This window comes from Crinia signifera, chromosome 8 (genome assembly GCF_055691185.1).
Source record: "Crinia signifera chromosome 8, ASM5569118v1, whole genome shotgun sequence".
In the NCBI taxonomy this organism is placed as follows: domain Eukaryota; kingdom Metazoa; phylum Chordata; class Amphibia; order Anura; family Myobatrachidae; genus Crinia; species Crinia signifera.
The window spans coordinates 20,015,530-20,033,656 of NC_139224.1; the positions used below are offsets into that span (position 1 = coordinate 20,015,530).

An 18,127-nucleotide genomic window follows, 5' to 3' on the forward strand; every position below is an offset into this window, starting at 1 on the left:
CTGGCAAAATCTGAAGAAGTACAATGCCGGGCAGAAGGAGATTTATGACTGAAAGGGGAGCCTCCTGAAGGATTAGGGAGTGTAGGCAACTATGAACTGTGACAGGGGATTCAGTATAAGCACCCTCATTTTTATATCAATTTATTACTCCATATTCAATGTGGGCCTTCTAAAGGTTTGTAGAATGGAATTAATTACAATAATTAGTATAATAAATAGCTTGTCTGGTGATTACATAGCGAGCACGCACTTCCTTTAAGTGTCATGTGAGGTCAGCTAACGCGTTTCACTGTGAAGTGTGGCCGGCTCTTTATAATCCCTGCTTTATATCCTATATATGTGTTTTTATGTTGTTGTTTTTTTTTTATTGTCTGATCCCGGACACCTTACAGAGATTATGATCCAGAAACAGCAGAATTAGAACACAGAGGAAACCAAGCGATTCCCGGTGTGGACACTTACTGGATGACCTGATAGTAGCATCGCAGAAATTCTTCCCATGATGCATCTGTCATGATGGAAGCTGAGGTGATTTCGGTGTCAATGTCGTTGTGTTCCAGGCTGTTGAGGTAGGACTCGCAGGCCTGGATGGCTGTGGTGATGACCTGAGCCGAAACCCGGCCTCCACGCTTTTTGGTTGCTCTTTTATTAACTAGATACAAGAAGTAATCCATCTGGTATTAGGTCAGGAGCTTAGAAGACCCTCAGCCCTACAGCATAGGCCCTATCCTACCCCACTGGGGAACTTACCCAAACCCAACAGACTGAACTGAAGAGTGCAGCATGATGGGGGCTACAGAAGGATATTGTTAGGGAGAGTCGTACAGAGCACATGTGAGAATGGGAGGCGTAAACTGGCTTGGATGTATTCTCTAATGTCCATTGTGTTTTCCTTATGGACATATATACCCCATGGCATACACCAGGGCTACCTGTTTGCCAATAACCCTGTGCTCTTGGCTATATACTCCTGTGGGGACGGATCTCAATACTTACCCTGATCATCGTTGTATCCGCCTTTGGTTTCATCCCCGGCATCGCTGCTGCTCCTTTCTCTTCCGGACACTTTTTTGAGAATGCTCCGAGCAGCTGTCAGCCAGAAATCCTCTAAAAAAAACAATGACTTGTTCAGCAAGTACATAGCCCCGGCAGGTACACAGCCCCGGCAGGTACACAGCCCCAGCAGGTACACAGCCCCAGCAGGTACACAGCCCCAGCAGGTACACAGCCCCAGCAGGTACACAGCCCCAGCAGGTACATACTGTAGCCCCAGCAGGTACATAGCCCCAGCAGGTACATACTGTAGCCCCAGCAGGTACATAGCCCCGGCAGGTACATAGCCCCAGCAGGTACATACTGTAGCCCCAGCAGGTACATAGCCCCGGCAGGTACATAGCCCCGGCAGGTACATAGCCCCGGCAGGTACATACTGTAGCCCCAGCAGGTACATAGCCCCGGCAGGTACATAGCCCCGGCAGGTACATAGCCCCGGCAGGTACATAGCCCCGGCAGGTACATAGCCCCGGCAGGTACATACTGTAGCCCCAGCAGGTACATACTGTAGCCCCAGCAAGTACATACTGTAGCCCCAGCAGGTACATAGCCCCGGCAGGTACACAGCCCCGGCAGGTACACAGCCCCGGCAGGTACACAGCCCCGGCAGGTACATACTGTAGCCCCAGCAAGTACATACTGTAGCCCCAGCAGGTACATAGCCCCAGCAGGTACACAGCCCCGGCAGGTACACAGCCCCGGCAGGTACACAGCCCCGGCAGGTACACAGCCCCGGCAGGTACATACTGTAGCCCCAGCAAGTACATACTGTAGCCCCAGCAGGTACATAGCCCCGGCAGGTACACAGCCCCGGCAGGTACACAGCCCCGGCAGGTACACAGCCCCGGCAGGTACATACTGTAGCCCCAGCAAGTACATACTGTAGCCCCAGCAGGTACATAGCCCCAGCAGGTACACAGCCCCGGCAGGTATACAGCCCCGGCAGGTATGCAACGCCAGCAAGTACATAGCCCCGGCAGGTATGCAACGCCAGCAAGTACATAGCCCCGGCAGGTATGCAACGCCAGCAAGTACATAGCCCCGGCAGGTATGCAACGCCAGCAAGAACACAGCCCCGGCAGGTACGCACCCCCTAAAAGCTTTGTGTCCAACACAAAATCACCCCCACAGTATGAGGCATTCAGGTATGGCTGCTATGAAGAGACGCCAACATGTTCTATGAATCTATATATAGTAGAATGAGAGATGGTGCCACCTGTCTGTCACTCCTTACATTACATTTAGGCCCTTATTCAGGTTGACTCGCAAGTCTGCGAAATTCACAGGCTTGCGAGTCCACCAGTTGCCTGCATGCACAGCCGCCTGCCCCCCCCCCCCCCACACACACACACACACGGCGATATTACCCACAGGCATATGAAAGGATGATTTACATACTTATCCATTCGTAGCCTTGCGTTCGGACACAAAAAACATTCGATGGTCGCGGACCATCGAATGATTTTTCAAGCACTCGCAAATGTAAGACACCTCTTTGTGCGCTACATCTGCGAGTGCCTGTACTGAATGCGGGCGGGCATCTGACATCCACTGACATCAGATGCCCGCCTCCCACCCCCGTATCATCAGAGAATTACCATGAGAATGCCCAGAATTTTTATGGAAACGCCCATGAAACGCTGGGCGATCCCATGGGCAAATCCCCGGCCTGCAACCCCCCGCCCGTACTGATGTGTGCGAGCGCCAGCGAACAATCTATTCCCCGTGGCCGCTCGCACACAGCGGCTGCACGTGCGCATAACTGACTATGCGTAGGCGCAGTCGCAAAACATCGCTCCCCTCCGCACACATGCAGGGGAGCGAATGAACCTGAATAAGGGCCTTGAAGCAAAAGGCCGAACTTATGCGCATATGAGTTCTAAAAGGAGATTTGCATATTCAAATGTACCTCTCGATGGGGCAGATGTATTAAGCCTTAACAAGAGATAAATGCAAGTGTGATAAGGAGAGATAAACGTCCAGCCAATCACCTGCTAACTGACTTTTTTCAAACACAGCCTGTAACATGGCAGTTAGCAGGTGATTGGCTGGATGTTTATCCCTCCTCATCACCCTGGCATTTATCTCTTGTTAAGGCTTAATACATCTGCCCCTTTGTCTTCTATACATTTCATAACAACTAATAGAAAATTTGATGTCACTTTAAAATAAAGCAGAAATCTCTTGGCGTCCGCACCTATGAACGCCCTCTTCTCGTCTTCAGCTCCCAGCCGGTAGCAACGGGGGAAGAAGGAGTCTGGATCCGCTTCATCAAACCAGTGCAGGTTCCTTAAATTGATGCACAGGCCGACCTGCGGGGAAGGTGGCAGATGCCTATTATGAGCGGAATGGTGATCTGCACTACACCCCCACACATGCACCTCGAACCTGTGCAACCCTGACACGAATGGGCAATACAATGCTGCACACAAGTCAGCAGCAACTGCATCCACTTGTGTGCGTGTACTAAACCAATTGTGCGTATATGGCTGTGGGCCTGACTTAATCTTGATTGCAAGGCACATTTTTTTTTTCTCAACTGGACAAAACCCTGCTGCACTGCAGGTGGGGTAGATGTAACATGTGCAGAGAGAGTTAGATTTGGGTCTGCGCCCCACAACCAAGACTGGAAGCAGCCTGATCTACTGGCCTGGAATCAGGACCCACCTTGGTGGTAAAGGACCCAGCTTTGGCATAGTGGTTCATTATCTGATCCTTTCTCAGCAAATTACAGTCCACTGCGTCTCGCCTTGTCGTCCAGATGAAATAGGGGACTTCATTGCGAACCAATCGTGACTAAACCAGCAAAACAGGTAAAACATACAAAGGTCACATACATGCACTTGTTGTTATAATAGCGATCTAAAAGAAATTACAGAAGCCCATTGGTTGTTCCGGGCAACCTTCCCATGTGTCCTCCCTAAAAAGTGTGACCAATACAATCAGCCAAATATTCAGTGATGCATGGTCATCCCCACCCCCACCATATATTACAAATACACTAGAAAAGATGATTGATCTGTCCCTTTATACCCCCCTGACTGGAGGTTTGACATTTACCATAAGGTTGTATGTGTCATCTGGATCATCCTCTTTCTCCTCCTCTTCTTCTCCCTCTTCATCTGCTGCCAAATAAAGGATTTGTGCCATTACAGCAAGATTTTATAAAAAGCACTTTTATCACTAACACTGTATTGCCAGCTGATATATCACCAGCTAATACTGTATCACCAGCTGGCACTGCACTATCAGCTGTCACTATCACCGGTGTGACAGGAATCACATACACCAGAATACTATCCAAGATCATTTATTTCCCCCAGAGGCAGTTACACATTCAAGTGCAAGGTTCACCAAGCAGAGTTCACAGTTTTCAAAATCTACCAATGCAAGTTCTTCAATGGACCCCAAAGGTTCAGGAACGCTAACAATAGTCACCCCCTAATCTATCACCTGGGCAGCTTGTCTACCATCAGGAGAATTCTCTGAACAAACTATAACAGGTGCCTGTAATCAGCTGCTTCTCAGATCCAGGCCAGCAACACCACCTGGCCTGCATGTATCTGTCATCCTCTGCTGCATCCGATGAAAATCCCAGTCAGAAGATGGATTGGCCTGAATACTAGGGTGGCCAATCCCGGGATTTGGCCTCAAAAAGTCCGGGATTTCAATCTCCAATCCCGGGATTTCGGGATTAGACTGCTCATGCGCAGTCTAATGCTGGGCAGTGTCTGAGCACTTGCTCAGACGCTGCCAGGCTGTTCCCGAATCCTGACCCCTGCGTGCGGCCTGCGTAGCGTGACAGTAGAGGTCATGCTGCGCAGACCACACCGCCCACTCTGACGCAGCCTTCTCCTGCGCCGCCCCCTTCCACTCTCCGCCGCACGCCTCTGCTCCTCTGCCCGCCCGCCTGCCTCCTTTCCGGCCTGCCTCTTCGTTCTCCGGCTGCTGTGCTGTCTGCTAAGAAGGAGGTGCACGAGCCTGGAGGCACCGTGCACCTCCGAACCCACTCCCGGCCGGCTGCTAATGTAAGTAAATGTGCGGGTCGGCCGGTGTGGGGGTGGGTATGAGACAAACTAGGGATGCCAATCCCGGGAATCCCAGGATTGAGCATTTTTCAGATCCCGGGATTGAAAAAATGCCCCGGGATTGGCATCCCTAGTGAACACTCTCACAGCTAAATCCAAATCAGAGTGTTCACACAGACTACCATGACAACCACAGTCACAATACACATGATTTAGGTGTCAGACAAGGTTTTGCTGATCTGTTAAAATCCTGATGCTGCTCCTCACTCCCTTATGACGTACTAAGAGCTGTGTCTGTGAAACTGTGTCTGTGTAGTTTGCAGCCGTAACCTCACACGGCACAGGTTTACAGTTATCTCCGCTTCTATTTACCGTCGTAATCATTTCCACTTCCATCTCCGTCATCTTCCCCGGTTTCTTCATCTGCAGGTCTTTCCTTTTTCCGGGCGGCTTTTGCCACCTTGGGAAACTTCTTCTCCACCCATCCGCGGCTGCGCAGGCCCTGGCGTATCACTGGGTAGGGGCCATGGATGCTGAATATTTTTTTTTGCTTTTTAAATAAAAATAAATGGGGGGGGGGGGGTATACAAAATATAAAGGACTGTTAATGCACAAAAACATCAATAATTAGGGTACTTGTGAGTTATCCGGGCTGCCGATTTTTTCATCGCGCCCGAAATCGTGGGCATCGCGTCGGTCGTGGCCGTTATAAGGAGCCGCGACGCGATGCCCACGATTTCCCATAGACAGTAATGTTAAAAGACACGATGGACCCGATTTCCGACACGATTTCCCATAGACAGTAATGTTAAAAGACGCGATGGACCCGATTTCCCATAGACAGCAATGTTAAAATAAAATTACAATGTGAAATTGGCCAATATGTTTTTAAAAAAAATGTTTCATGGCCCCCCACCACCGTTAACGCCACCCCGCTATTGACGCCAACCCGAAGCGTGGCGAGCGCAGCGAGCCCGCGAGGGGCGGCGATACGCGTCCTCCGACCTTTTCATGCCCTACTATCCACTAGGGCGTGGAGTGAGAATAGAATAGTGTGGCGAGCGCAGCGAGCCACCGAGCCCGAAGCGTGGCGAGCGGACGCGGACACCTTCACAGGTATCCGCGTGCCCTTGCGGGCTTCACAGGTGTCCGCGTCCCCTCGCGGGGCTCGCTGCGCTCGCCACGCTTCGGGCTCGGTGGCTCGCTGCGCTCGCCACACTATTCTATTCTCACTCCACGCCCTAGTGGATAGTAGGGCATGAAAAGGTCGGAGGACGCGTACCGCCGCCCCTCGCGGGCTCGCTGCGCTCGCCACGCTTCGGGTTGGCGTCAATAGCGGGGTGGCGTTAACGGTGGTGGGGGGCCATGAAACATTTTTTTTTAAAACATATTGCCCAATTTCACATTGTAATTTTATTTTAACATTGCTGTCTATGGGAAATCGGGTCCATCGCGTCTTTTAACATTACTGTCTATGGGAAATCGGGTCCATCGTGTCTTTTAACATTACTGTCTATGGGAAATCGTGGGCATCGCGTCGCGGCCCCTTATAACGGCCACGACCGACGCGATGCCCCCGATATCGTGTCTTTTAACATTACTGTCTATGGGAAATCGGGGGCATCGCGTCGCGGCCCCTTATAACGGCCACGACCGACGCGATGCCCCCCATTTGGAGCTAAATCGTGGGCATCGTGTCGGTCGGGTGTCCTTAAGTTAACCAAACTTGAGGACAAAATCGGCAGCCCGGATAACTCACAAGTACCATAATTAGTTTCCAAGTGCAAACAGGAAAAAAAAATCACATTGCGCCGTTACAAATTACAATATTTTTTTCACTAGGGACGGACAACGGTAACCGATGGTTAGTGATGTTCCAGATTTAATTGAAGTTCGTTTCATACTGTAAACAAAATTAATATGTAACAGTTTTTACATTTTCATTATATCTGCAGCTGGGGGTGCAAGGCTGAGTCTCAAGCACCAATGGGTCTACGGGGGTATACAATGTGTCACTGCTATTCCCGACGTGGGAAATAGCGGCGGCTCCCTATTCAATGCTGTCTTTAGCGAGAGCATTGAAGCGGGATCACGGCAGAACGAGCCCGACTTTAGAAGATGTTGGGCCCGTTCTGCCGATAACGGCCGTGGATTGTCGTGATCCCGGCCACAGGTCGACAATCTGTTTTGCGGCCACGCCCCCTTTACGCCGATCGGCAGGTGGGAAATTGAATCCCGCCTGTCATTCACCTGTCGACCAGACCGCAAACGGGCCAGGATCGCGGCTGTCGGGAGGGATCGACAGCCGTCATCCTGGATTGAATCCCCCCCCCTATGATTGGTCGGCAATATAGTTAACAGTTACTGCTCCTAATCAATATCACCGGGAACCTGAGCCAGGTCACGCAGGAACAATCTTGTTAATAAATGTAATAATATTTAAAAATAAAGTGGGGCTGGGTAGAGGGTACTTGGGGAGCAGGGTGGCGCTTTGCCTCGGGCCCCTAGAAACCTTGCACCAGCGCTGCATTCTCTATAGTGCCACAGTCGCCAGCCAGTTTATGGCCTGTCCTGAATCAGGACCTTGACAGAACTCATTCTCCCTGGACAGAAAATACTGAAGCCATAATAATACATTTGTGCAGGTGCTGGATCAGTTCTCACCTTAATTGCTTTTTCCACTTGGAGCTTGGCAAGTTTCAGGCGATCTGGGTTGATGAGTATCTTCCGCACCCGCCCTTCAGCAGTCAGTGCTGTGTACATACAACATAGATTACAATGTTAATGATTACAGCCACACCTGTGCTCGTTACAGTCATGGACAGGGAGTCTATTAGTCCTGCGCTCTGTGCGGTGCGCTCTGTGCGGTGTCGCTGTTTGCAAACCCCTAGTTATGGCTCTGCACCCGGCACCGTTCCTATACCCCTGGTTATGGCTCTGCACCCAGCATCGTTTGCCTATGCACATGCGCAGACCCCCACTATCTACAGAGTTGACGAATTTGCTGTCCAACGACCAGGTCTGAATCGGCCCGAGTCCCTTCGCAGCACTCGGCACACTATTATATTCTCCCTCTATACCCACATGTTGGCCTTTGACCATATCTCCCAACTTTAGCCGAATGCGCTATGCGCTTGCTTGGAATTTGGGGATTGGTCTTGCGACAAGAGGGTGTGACCTACAAATTGCATCGCTCTGCGAGGCCACACCCCCATTTTGCCACTGTGGGGGCATGGCCAGCAGCTCTGTGAGCTGCTGGCCATGCCCCCAGCCCCTCTGCCTGCGGGAATAGATGCTGTATTCACTGCTGCTCAGCGGGTGACAGGGGGACTCCCAACTGCCCCCGCCCCGGGACACTGCCGGCTCCGAGGTCCCCAAAAACTGTCCCCGTGTAAAGCAGGAAAGTTGGGAGTTCTGCTTTTACTGTCAACCTAGACACTGACCTAATGACCTCATAGCTAGTGTACCATAGGGGTTATTCTGGTTCACTCGGAAAGGCACAAACACTCTCTAATGGACAAAACCATGCAGCACTGCAGGTGGGGCTGATGTAACATGTGCAGAGAGAGTTAGATAGGTGGACATTAGTCTGCAATGTACATCGCTCATCGTTACTGTACCGGCACATGCCCAGTGCAATAAAGATCCATCTGCAAGCCACTGTAATTAGCTATGGCACTCTCTGGTGCCTTGGCTTTGCATGCTCCCTTTATGGGAAGAGGGCCCGGTGACGTCAGCTTCCACCCGCATCACTGGCTAATTTCGATAGGAATGCCCATTTCATGGGAATGCTGGGTGTTCCCATGGGTGCAGCCCTTCGCCGGCGCCCCACGCCCGCAGTTCTAGGTGGCCAGTTCGCCGTGCCCGCTCACACCCAGCGACTGCACATGCACAGAAGGAAAACATCGCTCCCCCATGCGAACAAGCTGGGGAGCGAGTCAAACAAGATACGGCCCTTTATGCTGGGAACAGTGTAAATAATACGGGCGCGCTAGCAGATGGGTCATCACATAAACCAGGGTGCTGGGATGATACCGGGCAATGATACAGAAAATGGAACGGGCTCATCTGTTCCCTTTCCATCATTTAGAGAAATGAATGTGTCGGTAAAATGGGACCTTGTTACTAACATGTCAGAATGACAGAGTAACACAACTGTTCCGCCCTGATTGCTTTGTGTGATATTGATCTTCTTGGCTCATTGTTACCTCTTTCATTTCATATACTCTGCAATCCTGGACAGTTATTGCAGCACTAGGTGATTCATCGCGCCCTATGGGCGCTCTTCACACCGGCGTAAGGGGCTGCTCCCCCTTAATTTGTGAACATTTGTATATGAGAAAGATGGTTAGAATTGTATGTAAGATGCCTGTATTGCAACTTGAGTTATAGGTGAAATGTGTTACATAGAGAGCATATGATGTGGAAGGGGGTGTGTATTGTTTTGTTTAATTAAAAAGCGGTTACAGAGTAAGATGTACATTGATAGTGTGGATGGTACAGTGACATTTGTGGGTGTGGGGGGGGGCTGTGTGTGCATGTTGTTTAGGTGTGTGTGTGTGTGCAATAGTATAGTAGGGTGTTTCTGAGTCAGCGGCTCCTCACTGGCGGAGGTCACGACACAGGAAAACAGGAGGCCGGGTAGTGATAGGGGTGTGTGGGCATAAGGGGGACTAAAGAGGAGGGTGGGAGACACAGTGCAGCTTCTGCCAGAGGGTGAGGGTCCAGTGTGGCAGTACAGGAGTACAGGATGGTGGCCCTGAGTCATTGTCTCCTCCTACTGGGTGGGAGTTCGGGTGCATGAGAGCAGGAGGCTGGGCTATGAGGCATGATAGGGGCATGTGGGCAAAACAGCGTCAGCGACTCCCCAGTGGTGGAAGTTACGGTTAAGGAAAGCGGGAAGCTGGGTGGTGATAGGGGTGTGTGGGCATACGGGGGTGCCGGGAATCGCGGGAGGGGGGGCACAGTGGGTTGCCGCGAATCGCGGGAGGGGGGTCGCGGGGGCAGGGGTTGCCGCGAATCGTGGGAGGTCGCGGGGGGTGTTCCGCAAATTGCGGGAGGGGGGCGTCATGGGGTGGGAGGTTGCATTGAATTGCGGGAGGGGGGGTCGCGCGGGGGGGGTGGGGTGGTGCCGCGAATCGCCACAAGAAAAAATAAACACAGAAAGGTCAACACATGTAAATGTTGACATAAGAGTGCCACTTCATTGGTGTCCATGTCGACACATGAGAATGAATGTGAAAACATTAAAAAAATGAAAAATAAATCTTTACAAACTCATGTCAACCTTTTTCATTGTCGACCATAGCCGTGTCAGTGTTTTGCTTGTGCCATTTAATCCTGGGGTTGCCGTGAATCGCGCGGGGGGGATTTGGGGGTGGTGTGCAGCGAATTGCGGGAGGGTGGGTCGCGGGGGGTGGGTGCCGCGAATCGCGGGGGGGGTGCGGGGGTTTGCAGCGAATCGTTGGAGGGGGGTCACGGGGGCGGGGGTTGCCGTGAATCGTGGGGGGGGGGGTGTCGCGAATCGCGGGAGGGGGGGTCGCAAATCGTGGGGGTCGCGTGGGGGGTGCTGCGAATCGCTGGAGGGGGGGTCGCAGTTGGGGGGTGTGCGCGAATCGCCACAAGAAAAATCAACACAGAAAGGTCAACCCCAATATATACATATATTGTGAATTGCCATTACCCTCATAAACACTGTAGAGCTGGGGTTCTCAAACTCGGTCCTCAGGACCCTACGCAGTTCACGTTTTCCAGGTCACCCGGTAGGTGCACAGGTGCATTCATTACACACTGACACATTTGAACAGATCCACAGGTATAGCTAATTATTTCACTATTATATCACCCGTAATATGACTATGGCCCTTATTCTTATTCTAGTTGACTCGGATGGATGTGTATTTTCAGACGGCCACCAAGTGTTCTTAGCCCTGCCTACCGTACGGATCGCTCACACCGTCCGAATGCGGTAAGACTCCGAGTGAATGGATGAACACCTCCCCCATCTGTGGGAACCTCCCCCATCCTCCGATGGTCGCTGGCCATCGATTTATGGACCGAGCGGTCTGGCAGCCCTGAGTGCTCCAGACCACTCGGACATTTCTCCGTACGAAAGCAGGAATATGGGAGAGCAGCTGGCATCCGGCTATGTCAGCTGTCCGCCCCCCCACCATGTGCCTCATGGCCGGATTACCATATGTACGCCCAGCGTTTTAAAGGGAACGCCCATGAAATGCGGGGCGTACGCATATGGTAATACCCACCCCCTGTTCGGATTGTTCCAACCGACCGTTTTCTGCACGGAATTCACGCCGAATTAGATTTGGGTGGGGTTTTACATCAAAGTGAGATCTATATTGCAGTGTAGCAATAAAGCAGTCAGTATTTACCCTGCACAGAAACAAAATAACTCACCCAAATCTAACTCTCTCTGCACATGTTACATCTGCCCCCCTGCAGTGCACATGGAACCAAACCAGAATAACCCCCAATGTGCAGAAGTCTAGAAATAAAGAGGTGATATCCGGCCTGGCAACCAATCAGGATTCTGTCTATCATTTCTCCGTTATATCCTAGAAAAATATAGACTGTATCTTATTGGTTGCTATGGGCAACATCAGCTCTTTCCATTTTAGAAGCTTTAGTAAATTTACTCCATAATGTCTAGACGTATTTGGCGGTCTTTGGCCTGTAGGTGGCGGTGCTGAACGCGTGGCTCTCTGTGGCACCCGGGCGTGGGTTGGGATATCACAATATCTGCTCACCGTCATGTCTCCGCTTCTCAACGCCAGACTTAGGTTTCTTTTTGGGGTTCCCATTGGTTGGCTTCTCCTGCTGTCTCTCACGATCACTCTGAGGCTTCCCGGTGATTCCTGTAAGGTGGCAGGGAATCACTATCTGTGCTATGTAACAGTTACAGAGGCGCACCTCCCAGCATACTTGGTTTGAGAATCGGGACTCCTGAGCGGTTAAGCCGCAGTTATCAAAAAAGGGTGTGGCCTGGTCAAAGGGGTGTGGCTTTATGGAAATTACATCCCTGCGAGTCACGCCTCCTGTTTTCATTACTATGGGGGCATGGCTGGTGCTTTGTCAGCTTCTGGAATCCCCCTCTGTCTGCCTGGCCCTCTCGCAGCAAGAGTCAGGGGGACTCCCAACTGCACCCCCACCGCCACCGCAGAACACTGCCACCCGCAAGACAGTCCCAAAAAAACAGAATTGTCCCATGAAAATTGGGACAGTTAGGAGCTATACACATACACAGCAATTATATATGCGGCAATGTGCAGTCTTTGCACAGTCGCATACATCCCAACGTTTAACATATGAGGATCGGGATGCACCCGAATGCGTGCCCAGGAAAGGGACGTGACCTATGTTTAAGGGGTGTGACCTCATGGGGTTGACATGGCCATGCCCCTTTTTTTCCATCACTACAGGGGGCATGGCCAGTGCTGTGTAAGCTGCTGCCCATGCCCCCAGCCCCTCTGCCTCCCAGAATATTTCCTGCTGCTCTGCTCAGAGCAGGGAGACTCCCAACTGCTCCCATGGTCCACTACCACCACCGTGGGACAGCCCCAAAAAACAGAACGGTCCAGCAAAAAGCGGGACAGTTGGGAGCCATCTGCTGTAACCAGAACTATCGCAATGCTATAATCTCCATACCTGATGCCTCTGTATGTCCATTATATCCTTCCTCCAGCTCCTGTGTTACAGCTGAGCTCTGTGGGTCAGGCTGCGGATTACATAGACCATGTGTTAGCTTACAATCACATACAGCCTTCCGAAATGCAAGAACCCTTAAATAATTGGCACGGTCAACATCTGTGTCTATACAGGATCACTAGTGTCACATGACTCAGACTGCAAACCCTCCCACAGATGGATATGGTCATTGGGTCACCAGCAAGTTGTAAGACAGTCATTAGGTCGACATGTAAGAAGGTCAAAATGAGTCTAGGTCAACAGGGGTTAGGTCAACAGGGTCATTAGGTCAATAGTCAAAAGGTCTACATGGGATTTTCACTGTTTTTTGAGCCGACATGTGCCGACAGACGGTATTTCATGCCCTACCATCCACTATTACATGGTGGGAGAATAAAATAGTGTGCCGAGTGCAGCGAGGCACCGAGGGGACGTGGTGCACTTTAACCTGTGTCCATGTCGACTGTTGACATTCGGGGAAAAGTGAAAAACCCCATGTCGACCTTTTGACTGTTGACCTAACCCCTGTCGACCGAATGACCCTGTCGACCTAACCCAAGTTGACCTAGACTCATGTCGACCTAGACACATTTCGACCTAAATGCATATTGACCTAATGACTGTCTGAAGGTGCCCATACACGTTACAATTATTGTATACAATATTGTATACAATATCGCATCTCGGTTTTGCGATGAGATCTAGTACAGCAGCACGTACTTTTTGTACTAGATCTCATCTCATCCCAAAACCGAGATGCAATGAGATGCGATATTGTATACAATATTGTATACAATAATTGTAACGTGTATGGGCACCCTAACAACTTGCTGGTGACCAACTGATCCACACCCCCCACAACATGACTACTTCTATCTTGTACAAAGGGGCAGATGTACCAATGGGTCTATGTACTGAGTGGACAGAGATAAAGTACCAATCAATCAGCATTTCATTGCGATGTTACAGGATGTGCCCTAGCCAATCGGCACCTTACTGCCATGTTACAGGCAGTGTCCCAGCCAATCGCCACCTCACTGCCATGTTACAGGCAGTGTCCCACTCCCAGTCAATCACTACCTCACTGCCATGTTACAGGCATGTCCCAGCCAACCAGCACCTCACTCACTGCCATGTTACAGAGTGTCCCAGCCAACCAGCACCTCACTGCCATGTTACAAGCAGTGTCCCAGCCAATCACCACCTCACTGCTATGTTACAAGCAGTGTCCCAGCCAATCGCCACCTCACTGCCATGTTACAGGCAGTGTCCCAGCCAATCGCCACCTCACTGCCATGTTACAGGCAGTGTCCCACTCCCAGTCAATCACTACCTCACTGCCATGTTACAGGCAGTGTCCCAGCCAACCAGCACCTCACTCACTGCCATGTTACAGACAGTGTCCCAGCCAACCAGCACCTAACTGCCATGTTACAGGAAGTGTCCCAGCCAATCACCACCTCACTGCTATGTTACAACTGTTAAATTACAGTACTTCATCTCTGTCCACTTTAGTACATCTGTCACAAAATACTCTGCTCCTGGACTTCCCTTTTTATTTAATATTGTTGTCACCTGTGGCGAAACACCTTCCTTATCACTTAACTAGCTCAGCACAGGTGACTGAAATCATACATTAAGTGGGAAGTCCAGGAATAGAACTTTCTGTACCTGATGGAATGCGTTGTGTGTGAAAATGGTGGAACGCATGGTGAATTGAAAGCTTGGGCTTTAGACTTTAGATACACACGTACATGGACAGACAGACAGACAGACAGACAGATAGAATATATAAATATATATAATAAATAAATCATTTCACTATACATAATTATACAATAACCAATCAGCAGAACATAGAATTGCTGAAACAGCTTCTGACAGAACAGTGAGCATCCGTGATAAGTAGCAGCTTTATCAGGTAGGTCAGTGCCAAGGAACAAGTGAGGCAGATAGGAATGATAACGCAGGGCAGAGGGCCCTGCTTGTGAGATCTTACATCCTGGTCAGGCACAGATTGGATACCCAAAGTAGGGGGAGAGATGGTAGCAAAGGCAGAGGAGTTAGGAGGACTGGTAGGAAGAGGTGAGTTTTTAAGGCACATTTGAAGCATTAATGTCCGATAAAAAAGTGATCAGGGTCAGGGTCACTAAATTAGATTTTAACATTTTTGTTAAATGATAAATCAGTTTTAAAGCTTAAAGGCCACCACCCTATAGATCACGATCACAGAAGAAGACAAGATGCAGAAGCGCTCTGAAGGTGGCAGCCACACAATAAAGCTTTGAAGCTGCTGCACACCCGGAGTCAGTGAATAAATTACTAAAACATTCAGGGGTAGATGTATAAAGCAGTGATAAGGGAGGAGAAGTGATAAAGTGCCTGGTACTTTATCACCGGCCAATCAGCTCCTGACTGTTCCTTTTTAAACTCAGCCTGTAACTTAACAGTCAGGAGCTGATTGGCCGGTATACGGAGTACCAGGCACTTTATCACTTCTCCTCCCTTATCACTGGTTCATACATCTAACCCTGGGTGTTTATTGCAATATTTTCTTTAAAGCAGACTACAGGACCCTTAATGTCAAGGCATGCAATTACTTGTGGGTTCACCAAGTGCCTGCATTATTATTATTATTATAATTTTATTTATAAGGCGCCACAAGTGTTTCGCAGCGCCGTACAAAGGAACAATACAGGGAGACAAAACTTGCTGCTTATTTATTTAGCACTTTCTAGGCGATAAGATAATAGATAAAATCTCATTGGTTGCCCATACCAACTCCTATCTTAGTAATTAAACCCCATAGACTGGAAAGCAACCCTGGGAATAATTTGTGCGTATGAGCCCTTTAAATCTAGAGTAAATATCATTATTGCTGATACAGTATATTCCGGATGTGTATAATCACAGCTGACCACACTAACAGACAGCAGAGCTCAGTGATCGATCTCCATTAATGTTAATGCTGCCTAGATTTTATACTGATGGTGAAATGGACAAAAGTGAAGAACTACTTCCTTAATTCAGTTCCTTTAGCGCAGTCTTTTTTAATTATTTAATGTTATTATTACAAGTTACAGGTCGAGTATCCCTTATCCAGATATCCGTTATCAAAATTACACTGGCACTACTGGGGACATATGTAATGGCACTACTGAGGACATGATATGTAACTGGCACTATTGAGGACATCTGTAACGGCACTACTGAGGAGATGTATAACTGGCACTACTGGGGACATCTGTAACCGCACTACTGAGGACATGATATGTAACTGGCACTACGGAGGAGATGTGTAACTGGCACTACTGAGGACATCTGTAACGCACTACTGAGGACATGATATGTAACTGGCACTACTGGGGACATCTGTAACCGCACTACTGAGGACATGATATGTAACTGGCACTACTGGGGACATCTGTAACCGCACTACTGAGGACATGATATGTAACTGGCACTACTGAGGACATGATATGAAACTGGCACTACTGAGGACATCTGTAACGGCACTACTGAGGAGCTGTGTAACTGGCACTACTGGGGACATCTGTAACGGCACTACTGAGGACATGATATGTAACTGGCACTATTGGGGACATCTATAACGGCACTACTGAGGATATGATATGTAACTGGCACTACTGAGGACATAATATGTAACTGGCACTACTGAGGACATGATATGTAACTGGCACTACTGAGGACATGATATGTAACTGGCACTACTGGGGACATCTGTAACTGCACTACTGAGGACATGATATATAACTGGCACTACTGAGGACATCTGTAACGGCACTACTGAGGACGTGATATGTAACTGGCACTACTGAGGACATGCCATGTAACTGGTACTACTGAGGACATGATATGTAACTGGCACTACTGAGGACATGATATGTAATTGGCACTACTGAGGACATATGTAACGGCACTACTGAGGAGATGTGTAACTGGCACTACTGGGGACATCTGTAACGGCACTACTGAGGACATGATATGTAACTGGCACTACCGGGGACATCTGTAATGGCACTACTGAGGATATGATATGTAACTGGCACTACTGAGGACATCTGTAACGGCACTACTGAGGACATGATATGTAACTGGCACTACTGGGGACATCTGTAACCTCACTACTGAGGACATGATATGTAACTGGCACTACTGGGGACATCTGTAACGGCATTACTGAGGACATGATATGTAACTGGCACTATTGGGGACATCTGTAACAGCACTACTGAGGACATAATATGTAACTGGCACTACTGAGGACATGATATGTAACTGGCACTACTGAGGAGATGTGTAACTGGCACTACTGAGGACATCTGTAACGGCACTACTGAGGAGATGTGTAACTGGCACTACTGGGGACATCTGTAATGGCACTACTGAGGACATGATATGTAACTGGCACTACTGAGGACATCTGTAACGGCACTACTGAGGACATGATATGTAACTGGCACTACTGGGGACATCTGTAACCGCACTACTGAGGACATGATATATAACTGGCACTACTGAGGACATCTGTAACGGCACTACTGAGGACGTGATATGTAACTGGCACTACTGAGGACATGCCATGTAACTGGTACTACTGAGGACATGATATGTAACTGGCACTACTGAGGACATGATATGTAATTGGCACTACTGAGGACATCTGTAACGGCACTACTGAGGAGATGTGTAACTGGCACTACTGGGGACATCTGTAACGGCACTACTGAGGACATGATATGAAACTGGCACTACTGGGGACATCTGTAATGGCACTACTGAGGATATGATATGTAACTGGCACTACTGAGGACATCTGTAACGGCACTACTGAGGACATGATATGTAACTGGCACTACTGGGGACATCTGTAACCTCACTACTGAGGACATGATATGTAACTGGCACTACTGGGGACATCTGTAACGGCATTACTGAGGACATGATATGTAACTGGCACTACTGAGGACATGATCTGTAACGGCACTACTGAGGATATGATATATAACTGGCACTACTGAGGACATGATATGTAACTGCCACTACTGAGGACATGATATGTAACTGCCACTACTGGGGACATCTGTAACGGCACTACTGAGGACACAATATGTAACTGGCACTACTGGGGACATCTGTAACGGCACTACTGAGGACATGATATGTAACTGGCACTACTGGGGACATCTGTAACGGCACTACTGAGGACATGCTATGTAACTGGCACTACTGGGGACATCTGTAACGGCACTACTGAGGACATGCTATGTAACTGGCACTACTGAGGATATCTGTAACGGCACTACTGAGGACGTGATATGTAA

General features: G+C 49.4%; 1 protein-coding gene across 1 annotated transcript in view; it reads right to left on the minus strand.

Annotated features, from left to right (window-relative positions):
• Nucleotides 1–18,127, minus strand: part of TTLL3 (tubulin tyrosine ligase like 3) — a 59,423-nt gene that overhangs the window by 7,199 nt on the left and 34,097 nt on the right. Inside the window, exons 6-14 of the mRNA XM_083158164.1 lie at nucleotides 12,744–12,813; nucleotides 11,846–11,953; nucleotides 7,746–7,834; nucleotides 5,454–5,631; nucleotides 4,114–4,178; nucleotides 3,721–3,849; nucleotides 3,251–3,365; nucleotides 997–1,107; nucleotides 463–652 (exon numbers count right to left, since the gene is read on the minus strand). Coding sequence (XP_083014290.1) covers nucleotides 463–652; nucleotides 997–1,107; nucleotides 3,251–3,365; nucleotides 3,721–3,849; nucleotides 4,114–4,178; nucleotides 5,454–5,631; nucleotides 7,746–7,834; nucleotides 11,846–11,953; nucleotides 12,744–12,813 — 1,055 coding nt within the window. The remainder of the gene's footprint in view (nucleotides 1–462; nucleotides 653–996; nucleotides 1,108–3,250; nucleotides 3,366–3,720; nucleotides 3,850–4,113; nucleotides 4,179–5,453; nucleotides 5,632–7,745; nucleotides 7,835–11,845; nucleotides 11,954–12,743; nucleotides 12,814–18,127) is intronic.